Here is a 24,571-nt window from a genome sequence, read left to right as displayed (position 1 = left end):
TTAACACATGAAACAGTTAGAGCTACTTAGTCAAAGTACTGAGTTACAGTTAATTGTTTACAAAGTGTGGATGTGGCGTTGTTTCATGTAAGATTTCAGCCGTCCCCTGTAAAGGTGATGGAGCAGTCCACCGTCTCTGGGCTGCAACCCTCCCCGAAAGCAAACAGGAAGTACATGACCTTCCTCACCTTAGCCAGCTCGGCGATGCGCTCACCGAACTCGTGCGCGTCAGCCTCGTAGCACTTGGTACCCCGCTCGTAGGCGTCACCCGACCCCCTCCAAAAGACCCCTGGGGGTTCCAGAAGCTGGCGGGTCATCAAGTGGGTAAGGTCGGGCGTCCACAGCTGGGACGTGGCCGTGATGGTGAGGCTGCCTGACTGGGCCAGACGCACCGTCCAATGAGAGAAGCGCAGCGACTGCTTGGAAAAATCCAGGCGGTACACGGCCTCGTTGGGCTGCAGAAGACGTTCGCCCTCCTGACGTTTCTGGCCACGCTGCTGCAAGGACTGGACGCGTAGACGCATCACCTCGGTCAGCTGGGCGTCCGGGCGGAAGGGCAGCTCCAGGGTTTTTGACATGACTGCTAACTGAAACAGATTAGTGGCTGAATAACAATCCCCACCCCAGAGAGCTCTCTGTGTGTGTGGAGGCTGATGAAGGGAGTGCGTCTTAACTCCCAGAGATGCCTGGCAACGAGATCAAATGACATTAGGGTTTTTTCCCTGAGGGCAGTCTTTGTTTGCTTACTTATTGGAATACGTGATATGTACCGTGAATCTTTGTCAGTAAGTCATCAGGAAACATTTGGTTCCATAATGGAGTTGTCTTTCCTCTGCAAGGAAATTTAGGTTTAGCTCATTGGCTGCCATTGATGGCAATCGAGGTCATTTCCATATGGACTGGGAGTGGCAGGCAGCGATCGTTCAATCCAACCATCCCAGTTAAAATACATTTGATGTCTATCACATTCAATGGCAGGAAATGAGTTATTTGTGTCTGACTGACATCTATTAGAGATAGCTGTGTTTTAATTCAATTCTAATCGGCTCTGTTGTAGTTACTGTAATACACACATATACACAGTTATTACCTTTCACTCTGTTGCCGCTAGATTTACGAGTGATGGAGGAGAAGCAATAAAGCCTTGACATGATTGACGATCCTCAACTGTCCGTTTGGCTAACCGGCTCTCTGCTTCTTGTTCAGGTGATTCCTGACTGGAAAGAGCAGGAGTGGGACACGGAGAAGCCCGATTCGTACACCGGCATCTTCCATTTCCGCTTCTGGCGCTTTGGCGAGTGGGTGGACGTGGTGATCGACGACCGGCTGCCCACTGTGGACAACCAGCTGGTCTACTGCCACTCCAACGACAGCAACGAGTTCTGGAGCGCGCTGGTGGAGAAGGCCTACGCCAAGTTAGTCGCTACATTCAAAATGGTTCGTTCGTTCCAGACTGAGAAAGAGCGTCTTTTGTTGTCAGGGTTTATGGCTGCTACGAAGCTTTGGACGGCGGCAACACGGCAGATGCGTTGGTGGATTTCACGGGAGGGGTGTCGGAGCCAGTGGACCTGCTGGAGTGTCAGATGGCAACGGATGAGGCAGCCCGTAACCAGCTGTTTGAACGAGTCCTCAAAGTGCACAACCGAGACGGCCTTATCAGCTGCTCCATTCGGGTGAGCGTTCAAAGAAAGCTTGTATTTTCTCTACCTATTGTGACATCTGTAGAATTGCACATTTTTTAATATTTGAATGGCAAACATGTCACTCCCCTGCAACAGAGCATTCCCGTTATTGTGATACCGACTACACTTGGCGAGGACTTGTAAAATGATATCTCTTTTATATGCATGAGTTTTCACACCGCAACTTGTTATTCTACAGCAAGCATAGCAAGAGCTGGCTCGAAATTTACATTTTTCTATTATTCTCAAAACTTTGCGGACTGGGTTTTCCTCTAGGTGGATTGTGATCCTTTCTGCCACTTTAAAAAAAAGAACTAAACATTTCCTTATCTATTTTGGATCATTTATTCTAGGATAAAATCCTAATCAAAGTATTTTGTTTCTGAAAAGGTAGATCATACCAAATTGAACTCAAAAGTATGAAAAATTTAAAGCTTAGTCATTACAGTGATGTTTTTGGCAGCCCTTTTAATTTTTGTCTGTCTTTTGGACGAAAATACTTATTAGTCTTTTTTGTTTGTCATTTGTCTTCTTCTAGTTTTCGTTGACGCAATTAATTTTGCCTAGTTTTAGTTGATGTTTACTCAAAATGTTTTCATCTGTAAAATTTTTGTCAAAAAATAAATAAATAAATAAAGGTTTCCTTTAATTTCGAATGAATATTGCCAGATGTGCACATATTGTAGCGACTACAAGGACAACACAAACGTCCTGGTGATAATACACACTCAGCAGGAAAACAGTACATTATTTTCAATTCATTATAGCCTAATGCTAATGCAAATGCTATTCTAACGCTACAAGTTACATTTAGTGTGTGATGATCACTCAGCACAACATTTCATATTGTCTTTTGCCAAGATAAGAACACAAATCTTACTGTGTGTTTCAAAACAAGCAAGCTTGGAGAAGACACCGGTGAAGCACATCACATGAGTGACACAACCAGACACTTTTAAGATGCAGGCTAACTACACATAAAAATGTCACGCATTGTGAACATGAGACGGAATGTATGGCGCATTTTTGTCTCGTTCTCGTCCTATCAGATGACAACTGGCATTTGTTTCGTTATGTTATAGTCTACGAAGACACGTTTTTACCCCATTATCGTCTACTGTAGAGCTGCAGCTATCGATTATTTTAGTTGTCGATTAATCTATCAACTAGTTAGTTCGAATAATCGACTTATTGGATTAGAAACATTTCAAGATTGCACTTTCAAAATGCAAATACTAAATAAAATCCCAAGTGTTGCTTCAACTTACCGTATTTTTTTGGACTATAAGTCACACCTGAGTATAAGTCGCACGAGCCAAAAAATGCGCAATTAAAAGGGAAAAAAACATATATAAGTCGCACCGGAGTATAAGTCGCATTTTTGGGGGGAAATTTATTTGATAGATTCCAGCACCAAGAACAGACATGTCATCTTGAAAGGTAATTCAAAATGCAATAGAGAACAACAGGCTGAATAGGTGTGCGGTATGCTAACATTACATGATGCTAGAAGTTAGATCGGGCCTAAAAAATCCAGCCCGACCCGACCGGCCCAACGTGGGCAGAGACCGATCAATTAATTTGATTTACTTGCCCGGGCCAGAAAAACCCCAAAATTTTATGTTTTGTTTGTAGGCACGAGGACGAACCCCCCCCCCCCCCGAAATGTTATGTTTTATTTATGAGGAATCAGGAGGAGGAAATGCAGTGGTTGGGTTTTGTGTGATCTCATTTGTGACGATGTCTGTGGATAATGATAACAAATTAAAGCCTGTCTTTTGTAACGAATTCTCCCAGTTAAGCAAGACTGTAAGATGCATATTCAATAAACATTTATATCTTTTATGTTTGTGTTTGTTTTCTCAGGCGGATAGTGGATTTGACAATTATTTTAATCTCTTCGAGAAATGTTTTCTCAGTGTTTAAAAAGTCTACATATTTTTATGATCATTATAAATGCATTTACACAACCAAATAACGCTGGATAAGTCTGTTAAACATATTTGTAGTTTGAGACAAAGGCACCACATTTGTTTATATTCAGCGAAGTCGACACACATAGCATCTTCAACAATCAATTTGAATCCTTTCCATATCCCACTCCTACTGCAGTTGTTTGCGTTTCAATTCCCCTGTCTTTGGTTTGTTTTTCACTCCTATAGCTGCACCATATCGAAAAGGAAATACCAGGATGCTCGCGGAGGGTGCCAGGGCGGGAGGGGAAGATTAAAAAGTGAGCAGGGCCACTGCGTTCACGTGCGCAGGCATGCACAGCGCCTTCTCTGTTTTATCCAAATTATTCATTTTATTATTATTAGTGGTGGGACTCGATTAAAATTTTTAATCGAGTTAATTACAGGGTCTGTAATTAATTAATCGAAATTAATCGCATTCTAATTGAAAACCATATATTGACAAAACAAATCGTGTTCTCAATAAAAAAAGCCTTTTTGAGCTTAACAACAAATTTATTACTGTTAATATGTAATGTCATCAGCATACAATTGGTCAAAGTGCTCATACAGCTATTCAGGTTTAAAGTGTTTCAGGCACCCGGATTATTTATGTTCTTGGAAAACATTTTTCTTTAGATAGTTACTGTTTTTTAACTGTATACATAACTACTTTTCAGTAGTTACGAGATAAAACTATGAGGCATAGAATATTGCCAAATATTTTCTTTCACATAGTGAAATGTAAACACTGATAATTAAACTGCAAGAAATTAACAAAGTGAAACACTTCAACATTAAGTTATTCAACAATCCGTACCAATTGTTGTGACTTTTCGTTCAATCTCCCAGGACTCAGCTACCGAAAAAAAACTGGTCTGCACAGTTTACTGTTTAGCGCCTGTCGTTGGCTTTTTGCACAGTCAGGACGAAAGACGCCAAATGCCATTCATTGTTGACGACTTGTATTGTATGTGCGGTCACTCCGAGATAGTTAGAATTGCTCAAGAAAGTCCAGTGGTCCCGTGTCAAACCAACATACTCGACAGACTTCAATCGGTCTTCTTTGGTCTGCTTTTCGTCATCGAATAGCAGCTTGCACAAGCACCGGCCGAGGCAGCCCGCCGGGTGCAACCGTGACCGCCAAGCCGACTGCGCCGGGACCCTCGCCGCCGCCGCGCCCTGGTTAAAGGGCGGGCGGGAAGAGGGGGACGAGGAAGGCGCACGGCCGCGTCGGCAGCTTGCACAAAACAATGCTCTTGTCCATTGTCCCATCAGGATGCGTTTTATAGGGGAAAACTAGCCCCTAACTGTCCAAATAAAATGTCGCCTCCCATCACTGCTGCTTTTAGCGTTTGTTTGTGTGCGTCAGATTTACCGGCGTACCAGAAACACATGAGTAGGAAGGTTCCGCATGCGGACAAATGGAACTGAAACAATTAATTGCGTTAAAATTTTTAACGCGTTAAAAGCTTTATAATTAATTAATCGAAATTAATGCGTTAAAGTCCCAGCCTTAATTATTATTTATTTATCGTTTTAGTATAAATATATGAATATATATTTGTTTTTTAAAAAATTAGCAAGAGAGAAGTCGGCCCGGCCTGACCGTAAATAATCACACGTAAGTCACTCCAGAGTATTAGACGCACCCTCAGCCAAACTATGAAAAAAAACTGCGACTTATAGTCCGAAAAATACGGTATGCAGGATTGCACTTTCAATTAAAAAATAGATTAAAATACCTGAGCTTAGTCTCAAATGTTATAAAAATTAAATAAATAAATGAGGATCTAAGTACAACAAGAGAACAATTGGCTAACTTGCATAGCAAAGGTCTGCTAGCTTAAATGCGATACAGTGCTAACATTTACAATGCTCTTAACAAATCGTTCAAACACATGTTCCCACAATAATATGGCCAGGTATACCTATAAAATAAATTACGAATGCATTAAAAAAAAAACTTATGTTGGTCTTAATAGGGAGCAGCTGGATTCAGCCATGTCAAATGAGTTATGTCATATCTGCTGTTGCACTAAAGGGCAGTAAATCCACCCAAATCAATAAAACTAAATGCATACGCTTTCAAAACAAACCATTACAATGCCACTGGAATTAAACGAATACTCTTACTCGAGTTACTCGATTAATTGTTGCAGCACTATTATCGTGTCGTCATCGTCATGACAAAATTGTTGTCGACGAAGTATTTTCGTTGTAGTCATCATTGACGAAAACAACAATGGAAATAAGTTATTGTAAAATTCCTTCATCATTACCTGAAAACAAACATCCTGAAAGTTTGATTGTAATCACTTTATTAATTCTTGAATTATCGCAGAATTACTTGTCTGACCTCATTAACATAAAACTTATTTTGTGGTGACCCCAGAGGGAAAACCTGAAAGGGATGGCTGGAGCCTGCAAATTTGATAATACAGTAACTAAAGAAACAGTAACAATTGCTACTTCGCAAATGATGGGTTGTTTTTTTTCAGGCAACCACAGTGGAGGATATGGAGGCGCGCCTGGACTGCGGCCTGGTGAAAGGCCACGCTTACGCCGTGACCGACGTCCGCAAAGTGCGGCTGGGTCACGGGCTGCTGGCGTATTTCAAGTCGGAAAAGTTGCACATGATCCGCATGAGAAACCCATGGGGAGAGAAAGAGTGGAGCGGCCCTTGGAGCGATAGGTAGGAACTGCAATCAGTCACCGATTAGTAAGAGTCTTAGCTCCTGATACTTCTGCCAGGGTAACTTTCCTGGCAAAAGATGAGAAAGTGCTTCCAATTTCCATCTGTGGTAAACAAAACATTGATAAATGGTCCTGTGGTTGAGCCATCCATCGTGATCGTACCGCCGTCGGGGCGGGTCCGACCAGAAGCTTGTCTCCAGCAGCACAAACAAGCCGGTAATCGTGTTAACGGCAACCTTGTTTGGACCGGCTCCAGCTCGACCAATTTCACTTATTCAATTTTCCAAAATGTCAAAAGCGCATGGCTCCCTTGTTCGCAAAGAAACGGCGCGCAACAAAAGCCACTAAATCCTCACAGAAGCCGCAGGATACCGGGAAGCAAATGGCGACTAGACCATGAGAAATGGCAATCAAGCTAATGGGTCAGAACCGCAGTCAACCACGCACTCTCGCTCGCACTCTAGCTCGCAAAACAATCTAGGCAAACTTGAGATGACTGATTCCAGGCTGCCATTGACAACGATATACGTCCAATTTATTTAAACTGGGAGGACCGACTGTAAATGTTTATCTTTCAGTGCCATTGACCGCGAACGAATGTTCATTCATCCCTCCCAGTCAAAATGGATTGGACGACAAGTACTGTCAATGGCAGCCAATGAGTGCACTGATTCAATTTAAAGTAAAAGAAATAAAGTTAAATTCCTTTAAAAAGAAATCAAAATTAGAGTAAAAATAATAAAATATTTATTTATTGATTTATTGATTTATTTATTTTATTTTATTTTATTTTTTTCTTCAGTCAAAATGGATTGGACGTCTAGAGCCCTGGTAGTTATAAGTAGTTGTTATAAGTTTGATTTAATGTTACCTGCATTTTAATTCATTTATTTTTGTATTTTGTTGTGTCTGACTTGATTTTTAATTTAATTTTCTTTACACTTGGAATTACTATGTTTCACTTGGGTATTTTTTTAAATTCATTTTACAACATTAGTTTGAATCACAAAAAAAAAGTCTATTTAAAAAAATGATTAATGATATATACAGCATATATATATATGGCGGAAAACACTCAGGTGACTTGAAGTTCCGCTCTAAGACCCCCCAATTTGGCCAAATTTCAAAATTCTCCGATATGCATGTGTGATACATCATTGGAAAGCTTAAAATCTCAATTTTCTGGTTGAAGAAAAATTTTGAACAGGAGGGCATTTAAAAAAAAAAAAAAAAAATTAAACAGCGAAACCCTAACTGGAGGTGAGAGCATGTGGGGAGCAGAACTAAAGACGCCATGATTTTAACGAGATATTATCGTGTACTTACCTTGCTTCGATCCAAAAACTCCATGTAGCATGGAGTCATCGAGTGTCAAGACACAAATGTGAATGGCCACAGCCGGATTTTTGGGGGATTTTATGGGTGAAACATGGTAATATAACAAGGGTGGTGTTGCAGAAATCGCACACATCAAGGAGTGGTCGAGATGTTCTTTTTCATAAATTTACCCTTTAAATTTGTTTTTTTTTTTTTTTTTCAATTTTTCTATGTTTGGATCAATTATTTATCATCTAACATATCGGAGAAAACGGGGCACTAACAAAAAAAAAAACCAATTAAGCAATAGTTATGAGGTAGATATTAGTGACTTTTTTACAGACGCCATTTTTTTCATTGTGACATAATTTGTTTAAAAGTTTAAAATATGCGAGTGATTAATTTTTTAAAGTCTTTTTTTTTTTTAAACGAAATATGAGACATCAATTAATGATTCTAAGCTAAAAACGACAGGCATTTTGAATAATAAATATAATTAACTACCTTCATTTTATGGCTGGGTTGAAGCAAAAGCGTTTGCGCGACGTCTGTAAACGTGGGCTTTCAGGGTGAAACGGCCAAACTAAAAATAGTTCGGAGCCTTAATGAACCATGAATCTGCTATTGCAGCATACAGACATTGTTTTATCAAACACAACAGTTCTTTTGGCTTAAAATACAGCTGTTTATTTTAAAGGGGGGTGCAAGAGCAGAAACTGCTTTTTCAGCCTTGTGTGTGTTTTCTGCCATATATATTTTTTTAAATGTAATAATAATTGAGACCTGGGTTCCAAATATGTTGGCATCAAATTTTGGTTCATGTCGGCCACAATAACATTAACATGATTTGGTATGGTACAATCATGGCTAACATGTCCCAAAATGTCATGTCGACGCAGTGTTGGCAGCTCTTTTAAATTTCATTTGAGTCTTTTGGACGATAATACTTACCGTAATTTTCGGACTGTAAGCCGCTTATAAGTGCGGCTTATTTGTTGATTTATTTGGGTTAATAGGTAAAACTTGATTTGACAGTGGCGTCATAAGACTGCCATAAGACCGTCATAATTATGACATGACATTATTATGGGCATTAATGAATGTTAATGACAGATGTCATTAAGTGTCATCTGGAAAATTATGTCACTAACTCCATTTATGTCCAGCTCAGATATTTTACATCCATTCAAAAGGAAGATAATTTGCTGGATGACACAAAATGACATCTGTCAAAAGCATTCATTAATGCTCATGGCAGTGTCATGTCATAATTATGATGATCTTAAGACAGTCTAATGGTGTCACTGTCTAATAAAGTCTTACCAAATTCCATAACTAGCAATTAATGAAACTAGAACAGTAACTGAAGAAATAATTAGCATAGAACATGAACTTTGACTTGTTATTTACATCTCTAGCGCTGCAATGCATGCTAGGAAGCATGTTGGATGACAACAGTGTTGACAGCAGGTGGCAGCAGAGGTTGACTGTCTCCCCCAAGAAAACAGTGACGGCCAAATGAAGTTTTTTGAAGCAATGAAGCTTTGCAGTCAATTAGTTCAAAGCTTCATGGTGGTTCATTTGGTCTAATGACAGTCTGATGATGCCGCTGTCAAGTGTTACCAGTTTATATATTTTGGTGTAAATATCTCATTAAACAGTGAGGGCAGCTGCGGCCTATAGTCAGTGTGGCTTATCTATGAAAAAATGCCGTTTTCGTGTCAAATTTGGTGGGTGGCAGCTTATAGTCAGGTGCGCCTTATAGTTCAAGCATTACGGTATTAGTTTTAGTGATGTTTTAGTCATCACAAAATGTGTTTGTCTTCGTCTAGTTTTTATAGACAAAAACCCAAGACTAATTTCGTCTTGTTTTAGTTCACGCTTACTAAAAATGTTTTTGTCTGTAAAAGGAAAAGTTTTTACTCCAAAATTGAATACATAAATAAAGGTTTCCAACTATTTCGAATGAACATTGACAGACAAGCACATAATGTAGCATCTACAAGGACAACGCCAACTTGGTGATAATACACACTCAGCAGGAAAACAGTATGATTTCAATAAATTCTACCCACCTGGACGTCACAAACTATGTAAAAAATAAAGTTGTCTGAGAGTTTAAGAGGACCCTCACCGTTAGCGTCAGGCTAATGCTAATGCAAATGCTTTGCTAACACTACGACTTACATTTAGTGTGTGATGATCACTCGGCACAGACCTTTAAAGAAGACAAATCTTACCGTGTGTGTCTCAAAACAAGCAATGGGGAGACTTGAGAGGACATTAGTGGTTGAGTTTGGGGGGGCGCAGCATATCACATGAGTGACGCTGCTTGATGCTGGTTTACTACTCATAAAATGTCACACATTATGAACATGTGACGGAAACTATTGCGCATTTTCGTCTCGTTCTTGTCTCCTCAGACGAAATCTGGACCTCGTTTCGATATGTTTTAGTCTCCCAAAACACGTTTTTCAGTTCGTTATCGTCTAGTCATCGTCATGAAAAAAGTGTTCGTTGAATAAATATTTTCGTTATCGTCATTCTTGACAAAAACAACACTGTATCGACTAAGGGTGTAACGGTACATGTATTTGTATTGAACCGTTTCGGTTCGGGGTGCTCGGTTCGGAACGGAGACGTACCGAACGGGTGTCTGACGTAACGTAACCCTTACTTTTCGAGGCTGTGAGTCGATCGGGTTACAGTTTCTTTGTGTAGATTATATTTACTCCGTCTTCTCTACTATAATGAGGACCAACACGGTAGGACAATATAACCCAGAAACGTAAACGGCGCGACAACGTGGCCACCGCGAGAACGCATTTCAATCAGCCAATGCACACCAGTCGCAATGCGGCCGCGTGTTAGACGTGGCTCAACGCGACGCACAAGAAAAGAACTGCAGAGTTCATTATTTGACGCGAGAATGATTCATTGAGGCATTTCATTTGTAAAATACATGTTAAAATCTTTGTCATTGGGATTGCTTTATCTCTTTAGCACAGGACTTCTTTTTTTTCTTCTTTCTTTCAGAAACAAAGCTGACCAATACGCTGGGTCTGAAAGGCAAATTGTTGTTGGATTATTATCTTTAAATACCCGCTACTTTTTGAGCAGAGTTCTAGCTTTTTATAGGCTAATGTTCCTATTGTTGAAAGCACAAAAGTGTGTAATAAACAACTAGCACATACCGAAAATGAACCGAACCGTGACCTCAAAACCGAGGCATGTACCGAACTGTGATTTTTGTGTACCGTTACACCCCTAGTGTCGACGTATATGGATGCCAATTCTTTATGAGGCTTTTTTTTTTTTTTTTTTTATGATCAGAAAAATAGTCCGATGCCATTTAAAGGGTTCAATTGAGTTTACAAGTCATATTATTATCTCGCCGCCACTGGAAAGCACTTTTCCCTAGGGAAGAATGAGTCATTCCGGCTTTTATTTTCCATGTTTGGCTTCCGCTGCCTTTCCCGTGGAGAAAGAGGAAAGTTAGTCCCTGGACAGCACTCTGTCTCTGAATTGTTAGTTACCAGCCTCTTGCCAAACAGCTGGTTAAACGGGATAATGGAGTCTGAATAATTGAGCACGTCTACTCTACAGACGAGAGGCTTATTAAAGAGAGTCTGAGCTCTTCGCACAGAATAATCTATGCGCGCTTTGATGAAAACCTGTTATATAGAGGCTGTGAATCATCAGCGGTGAGCTTCCTCACAATTGCTCTTAATGCTCAGGGATGAAATTCTTCATAAATTCTCCCTGTCAGCAAATGAAAACATTCTCATGGTGCAATATGATGCAACTTTTCTGGCGTTGTTGCAGTTCGGAGGAGTGGAACAAGGTGAGCAAGAGCGAGAGGGAGAAGCTCGGTGTCACCGTGCAGGACGACGGCGAGTTCTGGTGAGTTTAAAAAAAAAAAAAAAAAAAAAAATTATCGCTGGGCAATGGTTAGTCATTTTAATTAGGGCTGTCCCAAACGACTAATTTCCTCCCGATTAGTCAGCCGACTATTTTTACGATTAGTCGACTAATCTAATTTTTTTTTTTTTTTTTTTTTTTTCTTTACTAATTTAATCATGACATTTTTGTTAAAGCTTGTTAATTCACAAAAAACATTTTGGAACGCCTAAATTCTTTATTAACGTATAAATTCATTCATTCATTCATTTTCCATGCCGCTTATTCCTCACGAGGGTCGCGGAGGTGCTGGAGCCTATCCCAGCTAACTTCGGGCAGTAATAAATAACATAAATATCAATAATAAATCACAAACAATGAAGTCAAATGCTGCTGACATTAACTGGTGCAAAAAATGTAAACGGAAACACTGTGACTTCACCTTTTTAACAGGAGTCAAAACAATTCTTACTCTTTTTGCGTTATGTAATTGTCTATATTATTCTAAAATGTTAAAATGAATTGCAATGTCCCGGACAATGATTTTCAGAATACTTTGTGTGAGTTCAGATGCTCTTTCTGGTGTGCGTTCCGCATTTTTGGGGGAGGGGAAAAACTGTTCAACTTTGTTTGTTTTAACCTGAAAATGTATAAAGCAGAGGGCACACTGAAATATTACCACAATTATTTTGAATGAAAGGCACACATACTCATAGTAACAAAAATTTAATTTATAGTATTAATTTTATAGTATAGTAAACTATATGTATATAGACAATAATACTTTATAATATAAAGTAACTAACAATAGTTCAGTCATGGATTACAGTAAGCAGACCAATGCTGTCTTTCCATATATATTTTTATTATATTATGTATATACAGGATATATATACTGTATATATATTTTCCCCCAAGTGGGACCTTCCATGATCCTAATATGTTTAATAATAATAAAATATTATATAATTACATTATAAATGCACGTTGATACGACACACATAAAGGCAACTTCAATTTTTAAAAAATCGTCGAAACTTGTATGGACTTACAATCCGCTAGCTTGTTGTTTCTTATTGTCTTCCGATATACACCTAGGTGACAGCGCTTCAAGTGTTCTTTCATAGCTGACGTGCTATGGTGGTATGCGAGCTCAGCTTAGCAAAGAGTACACACAGTGGCACCCTCCATATTTTCCTTGAAATAATTTCAGGCTCTGGCTAGTCAGGTCCTCTTTTTTGGCTTTATGCCGCTTTCACATGGTTACAAATTTTGCCCTTCTTGGTAATTGGCGTTTTCAACTGCTCACCGTAGTGAGGAGATTCACTTGACTCGTTGTCGTCGGTTCGTCCGATTTCCTCATCAGGAAGGAGGCAGCGTGCATAAAAACACCGAGAGGCGTTGGATGGCTTTTAATGGATACTTTTATTAACTAAAACAAAAATGTGGGGGATGCAGCCACTCAACTCTGCGCTGCCCGCGCATTTTTCCAACTGTCACCGATCTCGTTCCCTCCCTCTCTCTCGCTTGCCCACGTTCTTTCTCTCCGCTCAATCTGACAATGCCCGTCACATTGATAATAACATCGGCCTCCTTGGGGCGTGCCAGTAACAGCTTGCATCGCGAGCGCCCGCCATTCTAAACTTTATCCGCATGTAATTTTTGTAACCGGTCATACCCGTCAACAGTATGTTTTGCCCGTCGAAGCATTTACGTCATCAATGATGTCGACAACGTCGACTAGTCTGGACAACTCTAATTTTAATCGCAATTAATATTATTATTATTATGTATCTAATGATTAATTTAAAAGTAGTTATTAGCGCATTTTTATTTGAATGGTACTAACATATTTATCTATATTAACTTAAAATCAGTTAATGTAGTTAAAATAATTAACTGTGCTAATGTGTCAACTTGCCCGGCCATAATTAAAAATGTGATTTACTGTACAGTATTATAAAATAATGTATGTTTTTTTTTTTTTTTTTTTTTTGTTCAATGATAATCTACAGTGAGGAAAATGAGTATTTGAACACCCTATGATTTTGCTCTGTTCTCCCTCTAAATTTCAAACCCGCCCACCATTTTTTCATGGTAAGTGCTTGTCCACTGTGAGAGACGGTCAAAAAAAAAAAAAAAAATCCAGAAATCCCAGTGTATGATTTATTTGTATTATACTGCTGCAAATAAGTATTTGAACACCTGGGAAAATCAATGATAATATTTAGTATAGTAGCCTTTTATTACAGTTCCAGAGGTCAAACGTTTCCTGTAACTTTTCACCAGGTTTGCACAGACTGCAGCAGGGATTTTGCACCACTGCTCCACACAGATCTTCTCTAGATCAATCAGGTTTCTGGGCTGTCACCAAAAAACACTGAGTTTGCGCTTCCTCCAAAGATTGGAGAGTGGTTAGGCCCCTCAAGAACCTTCATATGCTTTTTACGAAGCCACTCCTTGGTTAGTCTGGCTGTCTGCTTTGGGGTATTGTCATGTTGGAAGAACCGGTCATGACCCATTTTCAATGCTCTAACTGAGGGAAGGAGGTAATTCCCCAAAATCTCACAATACATGGCCGTGGTCATCCTCTCCTTAATACAGTGCAGTCGTCTAGTCCCATGTGCAGAAAAACACCCCTAAAGCATGATGCTTCCACCCCCACACTTCACAGTAGGGATGGTGTTCTTGAGATGGTACTCATCATTCTTCCTCCTCCAAACTTTATGAGTGGAATTAAGACAAAAAAGTTTGATCTCATATGACCACATGACTTTCTCACATGACTCTTCTGTATCATCGAAATGGTCATTGGAAAACTTAAAACTGGCCTGGACATGTGCTGCTTTAAGCAGGGCAATCTTCCATGCCATGTATGATTTTAAACCATGACATCTTAGTGTATTACCATCAGTAACCTTGGAAATGGTGGTCCCAGCTCCTTTCAGGTCTTTGACCAGCTCTTCTTGTGTAGTTCATGGCTGATTCCTCACCATTCTTATTATCATTGAGACCTTACGAGGTAAATCTTGCATGGAGCCCCAATCCAAAGGAGATTGACATTCATGTTTAGCCTCTTCCAATTTCTAATAATTGCTCCAACTGTGGATCTTATGTCAACAAGCTGCTTGGCAATTGCCCCGTAACCCTGTCCAGCCATTTCTGTCTCTGGTGTCTTTGGACAGCTCTTTGGTCTTGATCATGTTAGGAATGGGAGTCTTCCTGATTGTATGGGGTGGACAGGTGTATATATGCAGCTAACCGCCTCAAACAGGTCAAAAAGTCAGACTCAAAAAGTCCACCTCCGGGCCAGTTATTCATTAGACTTTTTACAGGCGACAAACAGGTCTTTGAAGCTCACAATTCGAGCTAATAGACAGGTGTGCAAATACGTATTTGCAGCCGTATAATACAAATACATTGTTGAAAAAACTCATACAGTGATTTCTGGATTTTTTTTTTCTTTATAGAGTGTCTCTCACAGTGGATAAGCATCAAACATGAACATTTCAAACCCACCCATTATTTCAAAGTGAGAGAACTTGCAAACTCGCAGGGTGTTCAAATACTTATTTTCCTCACTGTATCTGTTTGTCCGTCTGTCTACGAACTCACTTAAATGAATAGAGTCACATGATTGGATGTCTATCCGTGTCAAAGGCACTGAAAAAGTAAATATCGAGGCCCACATTTCCCAAAATGTGATGTCCATGTTTGCAGACACCACTTTTCATGGGGTTAATATTTTTAATGACCAAAAATAGCCACTTGGCCTATAAAGGGTAAAATTTGAAGTTCTATTATGAACCCAATTAAATGGAGTTTTTTTGCTTTCTCCAGGATGACGTTTGACGACTTCTGCCAGTACTTTACCGACCTGATCCTGTGTCGCCTCATCAACACGTCTTACCTGAGCATTCACAAGACATGGGAGGAGGAGGTGATGCGGGGCTCCTGGATCCACCGCCAGGACCCCTTGCGCAACCGTTCGGGCGGCTGCATCAATCACAAGGCCACTTTCCTCCAGAACCCACAGGTACTGTGAAATGCCGCCAAATGGATGGTTCCACAAAAAGTAGGGGTACGTGCATTAAACATTTTATTCACATCTTCCTTCCCTGCTCCAGTACGTGTTTGACGTAAAAAAGGTGGAGGACGAGGTGCTAATCTGCTTGCAGCAGAAGGAGAAGAGAGCCACACCCAAAGAAGGAAAAGGGGAGAATCTTGCCATAGGCTTCGATATCCACCAGGTAAAAACACGGTGGCAGCTCTATAGTGCGGAATTCACAGTATAAGCCTGCAATTTGGTCCTTCAGGTGGAGCTGAACCGCAAATACCGCATGCACTCAGCCCAGCAAAAAGTTGCGGGCTCCATCTACATCAACTCGCGATGCGTCTTCCTTAGGAAGGAGCTGAAGGAGGGCCGCTATGTCATTATCCCGACCACCTTTGACCCGGGCCAGCAGGGAGACTTCCTGCTCCGCGTCTTCACCGACGTGCCTTCGGACTGCAAGTAAAGACTGTCATATTAACTCTTTTACTCCGACAGTGACTAATCAAATTTATTTTTCATAGCCCTTTACAAAAACCTGAGAGGTTCTCAAAGTGCTTTACAACAAAGCACAATGTAGGACACAGTGTTGGGCACGTTACTTTAAAAAAGTAATTAGTTATAGTTAATCACTACTTCTTCCAAAAAGTAACTGAGTTAGTAACTGAATTACTCTACAGTAAAAGTAACTAGTTACCAGGGAAAGTAATTATTTCCGTTACTTTAAAAAGAGGTTGTTATATGTCAAAAAATTTGAAATTTTCTGAGCAGTATTTGAGTCAGTTGAATAAAGAAGAACAGACAGGTAGTTGTGTTATAGAACCTTGTAAAATTTATTGCACCTCTCCAGCAATAGATTTATCCTACACTTGAAGTGCAACAAAAATAAACAGTATAATAAAATAACAATCAGCAGTAAGCAATATAAAGTGAGTTTAAAAAATTAAATCTAACTCTCACAACCTGAGACAACTGGTCAAGTAGACATAGCTTACTGTACTTCAAGTATTTTGACTTGAAATAGTGTTTATATCTCCACCTCGTAAAGGACAAATTTTCCTCTGAATGCTCTGCCATCATATCCCTCTGCATCTGTTTTGCGTGTGTGTGTTTGCCGCACACACTGTTCCGGTTCGTGTGTGAAAACACCGGCTCTGATTGGCTTACAATGACACATGACTAACCCTCAGCCAATCACAATCACTTCCATCGCATCTATCCAGGTGGTGCATTTAGGTAGCCTGGTCCCCCTACTCCTCCTGTCACTCTCAAAGCGTCTGCCGTCCTCAAGATTTTGCTGGCTGACAGTGGGGGATGGGAACGAGGCTAGCATTCAGGTGTAGCAAAAACAGAAACGTTAGCAAGCTTTGGAAAGCATTGCCTAATTGAATGAGCATAGACAAACAGCCTGGAGTCATAAGAATATTCTGATACAGAATTATCTGAGGCACCCTAAAGTGCACACGGCGCCAATTGTTTTGCTCACATGATGCGGGAGTGAGTTAGAGACACGGCCTGCCGAGAACCAAACGTTTGTGTTAATGTTGAAGTTATTCAATTCAATTCAATGAACAAAACAAAACAAAACGTGCGCTATTGTCAAACCTGAACGCACCCCAAGTCTTGGATGACAAATAAACAGAGCAGAGTAGACTCGCTACGGCTGGTTTTTATTTAGTTCAAATTTCAGTTCATTCAATTTATTCAGAGTAAGTAACGCACCGCTTTTGATCATCAGTAATGGTAACGGCGTTGTAACGGCGGAAAAAAGAATTACTTACTGAAAAAATTACGCCGTTATGTAACAGCGTTATTTATAACGGCGTTATTCCCAACACTGGTAGTACTTGATAAATAAATAGCAGGAAAGTACTATACAATAAGATTGAGAGAGAATGAATAATGCATTGTGTTAAAAGCCATAAAGCTAGTCTTAAAAAGTGGGTATTTAAAGGGCAAGAGAAGAGCTTTTCAGATTTCGCTCTTAAGTGTTTTACTCATTTGAATTGTATTAAATGCGTCATTTGCTCTCTCAAAAAGTCACATTAAAAAATAATAATAATAATTGACCGCGTAGTTTTTGAGTTATGGCCATAGCAACACCATAGCAACGAGGGACGCGCCGTCCTGCCGACCCCTACCTCATGACGTAACTTCCAGGAAGCTTCGCCACCACTCTGAACGCGGAAATATAGCACAACGCTATCCTCGCCATATATTGCAAACATTTTCTGGGTTTTACTCGCGGGATTCGTCATGCCATCTCGATGTGTAGCGATGAATTACTCACAGGAAGATTCGAGACTCTAGGAGTGGTCCCAAAACAACTTCTCCTGCAAAGGTTTGAACCGTTTTTGTTAGCATGCATACAGGTCCCCAATCGGCTCATTGTTTTCATCATTTCAGCCACGACAGCTTTGAAAACCTACAACAATGCAACCTTGGTTTTACAAAGACGTAAGTAGAACATTAATGGGGTTTTTTGATAAATGAGGGGGACTCCTACTGCCTGTTTGTTGAAGTGCGACATTTATTTTTATTTTTTTTTGCTGTTGGCCTGTCATAAGTAGATAGGTTGGCTGACATGTCGTCTAATCATGTGATTTTATTACTATATCAATAGGTGTTATCTAAATTCAAATGTCCCCAGCACCAAATTGGTCCTTGGCTCGTTGTTTTTTATATCAAATAGATGCTGCTATGACTGGGGCATTATTATTTGATCACCAAAAAATTATTAAATTGAAATTAGGATTCATCCAATATTTTCATGCTGCTGTGATTTTTTTTCCTCCAGGAAGCCAAACATAAAAAATTAAGTGGCGGAAACCCTCAACACGATGAAAAAAAGCATTGCAAGTCAGTTGCCACCCAGTTTCCCAAAATCAAGAGAGAGTGGGTCGAGTCATATGATGACCCAAGTGATGCGGTGTCCAGCGATGACGACTGAAGAGATCCTATGAGGCCTGCCAGATGCTGAATTTCTTCCGTCTGCGACATCAGATGACGATGATTTAGGAGAAATAAATGTAGCAAATTTTGATGACATGAAATCATAAACTAGTCATATATACAGTACACATTTTTTAAAACAAAAATCTAGTTACCTTCATATTTTAATGATAATGCATTATCTTTGTATAGAGAACACTTCATGCTACAGAAAAGAGTAAATACATATTTCCCACTGCCATTATCATTTTTCAATGTTGCGCTAGTCCGTTGCTATCCTAACTTTGTGTTGCTTACTAAAATTATGCTCTTTGATGTGTGCCATTGTGTGCTTGGTATAACATATGATGTGTCACAATCTGACAACGAAAGCTAATGCTGATTCAACATAAATCTGGTGTCATTTCTTATTGTGGCCTATTGAATATTTTTTCAGAATGTAATATAATTACAATATATTATATACCAATAGAATACATTAAACAGTCAACAAAATGTGTCAATGTTGTTAACAATTTATGGTTTTATAATTCATGCCCCTGTCAGTGCTTCAGCCTCCTCAAGTTTGGCTCTCATGTCTGGGATCTCCTGATGACACAGGCATACTCTTGGAAGGGTAATTACTTGACGGTTTACAGCAATACCTGGAAAATAAAATGGTTTTGTCATTTATTTTGAAATATCAATAACATATCATTCATTTAGCCACATTTGGGCTAGCTTTATCATATTTAGATCGGTAGGAGCTGTCCCATTACCTAATATCCAGTTTTAGCTATGTGTAGAGCATTCATTTAGCCACATTTGGGCTAGCTTTATCATATTTTGATCGGTAGGAGCTGTCCCATTACCTAATATCCAGTTTTAGCTATGTGTAGAGCATTCATTTAGCCACATTTGGGCTAGCTTTATCATATTTTGATCGGTAGGAGCTGTCCTATTACCTAATATCCAGTTTTAGCTATGTGTAGAGCATTCATTTAGCCACATTTGGGCTAGCTTTATTATATTTAGATCGGTAGGAGCTGTCCCATTACCTAATATCCAGTTTTAGCTATGTGTAGAGCATTCATTTAGCCACATTTGGGCTTGCTTTATCATATTTAGATCGGTAGGAGATGTCCCATTACCTAATATCCAGTTTTAGCTATGTGTAGAGCATGGAAAAATATACAACCATGTAATCGCATTCTAATAAAAAAATCACGATGCTGGACTTACCACTCACTCTCCCGTTCGTGAAGTGTCGAGCTGTCAATTGGCGTCATGACGCCATCTGCTGTGTCAAGTAAATCGCCGTCATCTGACGCCTCAGGTTCAAACATGTAGGGATTAATTGTAGTTCATCTTTCCTGGGAGCCTTTGCCATCGGTAGCGTCACGAAAGAGCGATCCTGAATGGTTACCTTTGGTGGAAATATCACTGACATCGTTGTTGCTGCTATGCTAGCTGTGGGAAGTCTTCTGTTACCTACGTCACACTTCCGGGTTTGCGAAGGGACCATTAACGGAGTGCAAAAAAACTAAAAAAACGCAAATTATCCTTACAATTACGTGTTGATAATGTCATGGTTGTTTTGACGAACTCGTCCAAAGTTTATATTCATAAAATTACACCAAAATCCGGAAAGGTCTTCAGTTGCCCTTTAACCTAGATTTAAAAAGGTCTAGATTAGTGATGGTTGGATGTCAGGGGGCAGGGTATTCCACAACCTGCGGGGCAACAACTGCAAAACATTAATCACCCCACTGTTAAAGCAACACTTTGTAACTTTTCAGTTTTAGTCGATTTTAGCGTTGCCGGTGGACAAAAGCGGTAATGTTTTTGCCTTAAGGAAGACTGCATTTCCCAAGAGGACCAGCGCACACCTGCATATATTAAACAACATTTCTGTTTCCAGCGGCTGTGTGAAGGATAAAAAGTAATAGGGTAATGAATCCAGTTGTGGCTAAATAATTGTATATGACAGTTAGCAACCCTGTGGCTTAGTGTGGCTAACCCTCCGAACCCCACCCGAACTTGTCAGCACTGATGAGTTCGGTTTGAGTAAAAGCTGGCCCAATGTTTATTATGTACGGTCATGTGAAAAAATTACGACACCCCATGAAATATTCAGTTTTTTTATCAAGAAAAGTTGACATGTCAATGTCTGATCTTGTTTTTCTTTATCTCTGGTAAAGAAAGTGATTGCAGGCAAACAACAGAAATTAACATTGTTTTACTCATTAAATTAAATACATCAACAAAAATGCATATTCCAACTGACGAAAAAGTTCCTAGCTAGTGTTACCCCCTAACCATCCCCAGACCATGACACTTCTACCTCCATGTTTCACAGTTGGTATGAGGTTCTTTTCCTGGAATGCTGTATTGGGTTTGCGCCAAATTTCTCTGTTCTGGTGTCCAAATAATTCAATTTTAGATTCATCTGTCCAAAAGAACATTATTCCGGAAGTCCTGGTCTTTGTCTACATTCACTCTGGTAAACTTTAGTCTGGCCTTTATGTTCTTCTTGGAGAGCAAAGGTTTCCTCCTTGCACACCTCCCATGAAGGTTAAACTTGTGAAGTCTCTTTCTGGTAGTAGAGGCATGCACTTTCACATCAAGAGTAGCAAGAGCCTGCTGTAAGTCCCGTGATGACATTTTAGGGTTTTTAGAGACTTCTTTTAGCATCTTGCAGTCTGCTCTCGGGGTGAACTACCTTGGACGGCCAGACCTGGGCATGTTGGCAATTGTTTTGAATGTCCTCCACTTGTAGACTATTTTTCGGACAGGGGAATAGCTGATTTTATATTTATTTGAGCTCTTTTGAAATTCCTTACCAAAGTCGTAAGTGTCTACAATCTTCTTCCTGAAGGCCTCAACCAGCTCCTTTGATCTCAACATGGTGTTTTCACTGACTTCAACAGTCAGTCAGTGTTGAAAGTATTCTGTGTTGAGGAGTGGGGCAAACTTTTTACAGACCGATGTCAAAGGCTGGTAGATAGCTACAAAAAGCGTCTCACTGAAGTTATTTCAGCCAAAGGAAGTAACACTAGCTACTAGGTGGTAGGGTGTCCTAACTTTTTCCTCGGTTAAAATAGGCATTTTTGTTGATATATTTGGTTTAATGAGTAAAACAATTTTCTTTTCTTTCTTTTTTCTTTCGTTTACCTTCAATTAAATCACTTTCGTTTCCAGAGATAAAGAAAAACGATCAGACATTGATATGTGGACATTTCTTTACAAAAAACTGAATATTTCATGGGGTGTCCTAATTTTTTCACATGACTGTATATCCTGGTAGCAGCCCCTTGCTTTTTCCTCCTCAGACAAAACTTCTCGTATGTTTTGCGCTACCATCTTTGCAGAAATTGCGCGAAGGGTTAGCATCGACTTCCGTCTTTCAAGAATGGGAAAAGGGGGAAGTGACGTATGCCGTAAAGCAGTCAGCACATTTGTAGTTTTTTTTGTTGTTGTTTGGCAGGGTTCCTGCCACGCTCCTCAAAGTTAATTAGTGCCGGTGAAAGTGATACAGTAGACATATTAACACAAATGTTATGAAAATATTTTATAAAGGTTGAAAAGTTAGCTAGTGTTGCTTTAAGTCTCGACCTTGGAACTTCCAAGAAGCTGGCTGGAAAAACGAAGAGCCCTGCCAGGGTTATGCAAGGTTAAAAATATTTTAAAATCAAACCAACTTCAACAAAAGTCATTTTTGTTCCTCTTTGCTTTTGAATTACCAACCGAAGGTAACTAATCTGGGTGTAGACTGACCTCTAGTGGCTAGCCTTACAATGACAAGCAGTCTCTGTTGTCTTTAGAGAGCTGAACCTGGACGAGCCCCCTCAGACTTGTTGGACGGGCATGTGCGGCTACCCTCAGCTGGTCACCCAGGTCCACGTTCTCAACGCCGAGGGTCTGCAGGGACAGGACTCCAATGGAGGTAGACGTACACGAAAGTAGTTCTCCTTTGATTGCACTGATTAAACGTTATCTTTCAACATGATTCCAATATAGTAGTAGATTTGATACTTTTTCTTGTATCCAAAGCGGTTGACCCGTACGTAATCATCACCTGCGAAGGCGAGAGAGTCCGCTCGCCTGTTCAGAAAGACACCCGGTGCCCCAACTTTGACATCAAGGGTCTGTTTTACCGCAAGAAGCCAAAAGAAGGAGTCCACATCGAGGTGAGGCCCGACCCCATCGCTCCTTCTTCTCAACGGGTTATTCGATTCTCACAGTTTCTCTTTCAAGCTGCAATTCCTCCTTTCTTCTTCTTCTCTCTCCTTTTCTTTTCCCTGCTTCCCGGCTGACTCGATCACTCTCTCCTGGCGCGGAGTCAGATCTACAACAAGAACATGATCGTGGACACCTTCCTTGGTCAAGTGGTGATGTTCAGTGACCCCAACGAGCGTCAGGAGCAGCACACGCTTCACCTCCGCGATAAGGGCAGTCGCCAGGACAGCGACCTGCCCGGCACGCTCACTGTCCGCCTCATCACTTCCACCACGCTCACTAACATCTGACCAACACTTTAATTCATTCTTTCCCTTAATTATTTAGTCCTCATTTATTGTTTTTTTTCTCATTGACTGCCATTGACAACAATAGTTGTCCAATCTGCTTTAACTCCCAGTTCAAATGGATTGGATGTCTAGCACTGTCAATGACAGCAAATGAGTTAATACAGGGTTTCCCCAAAAATAATTTGAATATTTACTGCTTAAGTCAATGTCTGTCATTGACGCCGCTAGACGTCCAATCTATTTTGACTGGGAGGGGCGAATGATTCACCCCTCCTAGTCAAAATAGATTGGACGTCTAGCGCCATCAGTGGCATTGAAAAATAATAAAAATAGTAAAATAATCATTCCCGGCCGATCTTCCCAGTTTAAATGAATTGGATGTCTTGTTAAATAGTTAAATACTTATGTTAAATTCTTATGTTAAATAATAAATGAGTTAAATAGTATGAAATTAAGAAATTAAAAAAAAGGGGGGGGGGTGTTATTGGGGGTCATAACCAGAATATACTAGTATTTGTTTTTGTTCATTTTAATTTTATGATATTTTTGATAAACATTTGTATGAATTCATATTATTAAATAAAAGAAAAACATTAAAAATAATAATAAGAATAATTAAACTATATTTGAGCCACGTTTTAAAACAAATGCTAATTTTGTGGCCTGTGTGACCCAAAATGTGATGTCCACATATATAGATGTTGTTTTAATTACCCCGAATAGTCACTTGTGCTATAAAGGGTTTTTAAAAAAGTAACAAATAATGTGCAAAACTTTTTAAATATCTTTTTCCTTCCTTCCCCTTATTTGTGCTGTTAGGCCCCAAATATAACATAATAACTACACAAAAATCATCCACACTTTAAAAAAAAAAACTAAAATTTACAGCAGGGTCGAGAACGAAAAGTGGTATTTGGTTTGTGGTTAAATGTATTTTGCCTTGTAGCATTTTTTTATCATGTGGCATTTTTTTGGTATGTGGCAAAATGGATTTTGGCTTGTCATCTTTTTTTCTTGCATGTTTTTTTTTTCTTGCATGTTTTTTTTCTTTCATGTTTTGCTTTTTTTTTTTTTTTTTTTTTTTTTGTTTTTTTTTTTTTGTATGTGGCAAAATAGATTTTGCCATGTGGCGAAATGTTTTTTTGTGTTTGGCATTTTTTGGTATGTGGCGAAATTGATTTTGGCATTTGGCATTTTTTTGGCAAATGGCAAAATGGATTTTGGTATGTGGTATTTTGTTGGTATGTCGCAAAATGGATCTTGGCATGTGGCATTTTTTTTTGTATGTGGCTTTTTTTGGTGTGTGGCAAAATTGATTCTGCCATGTGGCAAAATGTGTTTTTGTATGTGCCATTTTTTTTTTTTTTTTTTTTTTCCGTATGTGCCATTTTTTTTGGTATGTGGCAAAATGGATTTTGGCATGTGCATTTTTTTTTTTTTTTTTTTTTTTTTTTTTTTTTTTTTTTTTTGTATATAGCATTTTTGGGGGGTATGTGGCAAAATAGATTTTGC

The 24,571-nt window shown here is 39.6% G+C and overlaps 2 protein-coding genes across 2 annotated transcripts in view; one reads left to right on the top strand and one right to left on the bottom strand.

Moving 5' to 3' along the window:
• Positions 1 to 24,108, top strand: part of LOC130906304 (calpain-5-like) — a 75,380-nt gene extending 51,272 nt beyond the window's left edge. Inside the window, exons 4-13 of the mRNA XM_057820477.1 lie at positions 1,207 to 1,415; positions 1,481 to 1,673; positions 6,136 to 6,329; positions 11,474 to 11,551; positions 15,389 to 15,584; positions 15,676 to 15,798; positions 15,865 to 16,061; positions 22,355 to 22,476; positions 22,584 to 22,720; positions 22,877 to 24,108. Of these exons, the coding sequence (XP_057676460.1) occupies positions 1,207 to 1,415; positions 1,481 to 1,673; positions 6,136 to 6,329; positions 11,474 to 11,551; positions 15,389 to 15,584; positions 15,676 to 15,798; positions 15,865 to 16,061; positions 22,355 to 22,476; positions 22,584 to 22,720; positions 22,877 to 23,059 (1,632 nt within the window). The 3' untranslated portion in view covers positions 23,060 to 24,108. The remainder of the gene's footprint in view (positions 1 to 1,206; positions 1,416 to 1,480; positions 1,674 to 6,135; positions 6,330 to 11,473; positions 11,552 to 15,388; positions 15,585 to 15,675; positions 15,799 to 15,864; positions 16,062 to 22,354; positions 22,477 to 22,583; positions 22,721 to 22,876) is intronic.
• Positions 96 to 578, bottom strand: LOC130906363 (olfactory marker protein-like). The gene has a single exon (XM_057820620.1). The coding sequence runs from the start codon at positions 576 to 578 to the stop codon at positions 96 to 98; it is 483 nt and encodes a 160-aa protein (XP_057676603.1).
• Positions 24,109 to 24,571: the final 463 nt, after the last annotated feature.

This window comes from Corythoichthys intestinalis, chromosome 18 (genome assembly GCF_030265065.1).
Source record: "Corythoichthys intestinalis isolate RoL2023-P3 chromosome 18, ASM3026506v1, whole genome shotgun sequence".
Classification (NCBI taxonomy): Eukaryota; Metazoa; Chordata; class Actinopteri; order Syngnathiformes; family Syngnathidae; genus Corythoichthys; species Corythoichthys intestinalis.
This window is presented reverse-complemented; position numbering and strand designations above follow the sequence as displayed.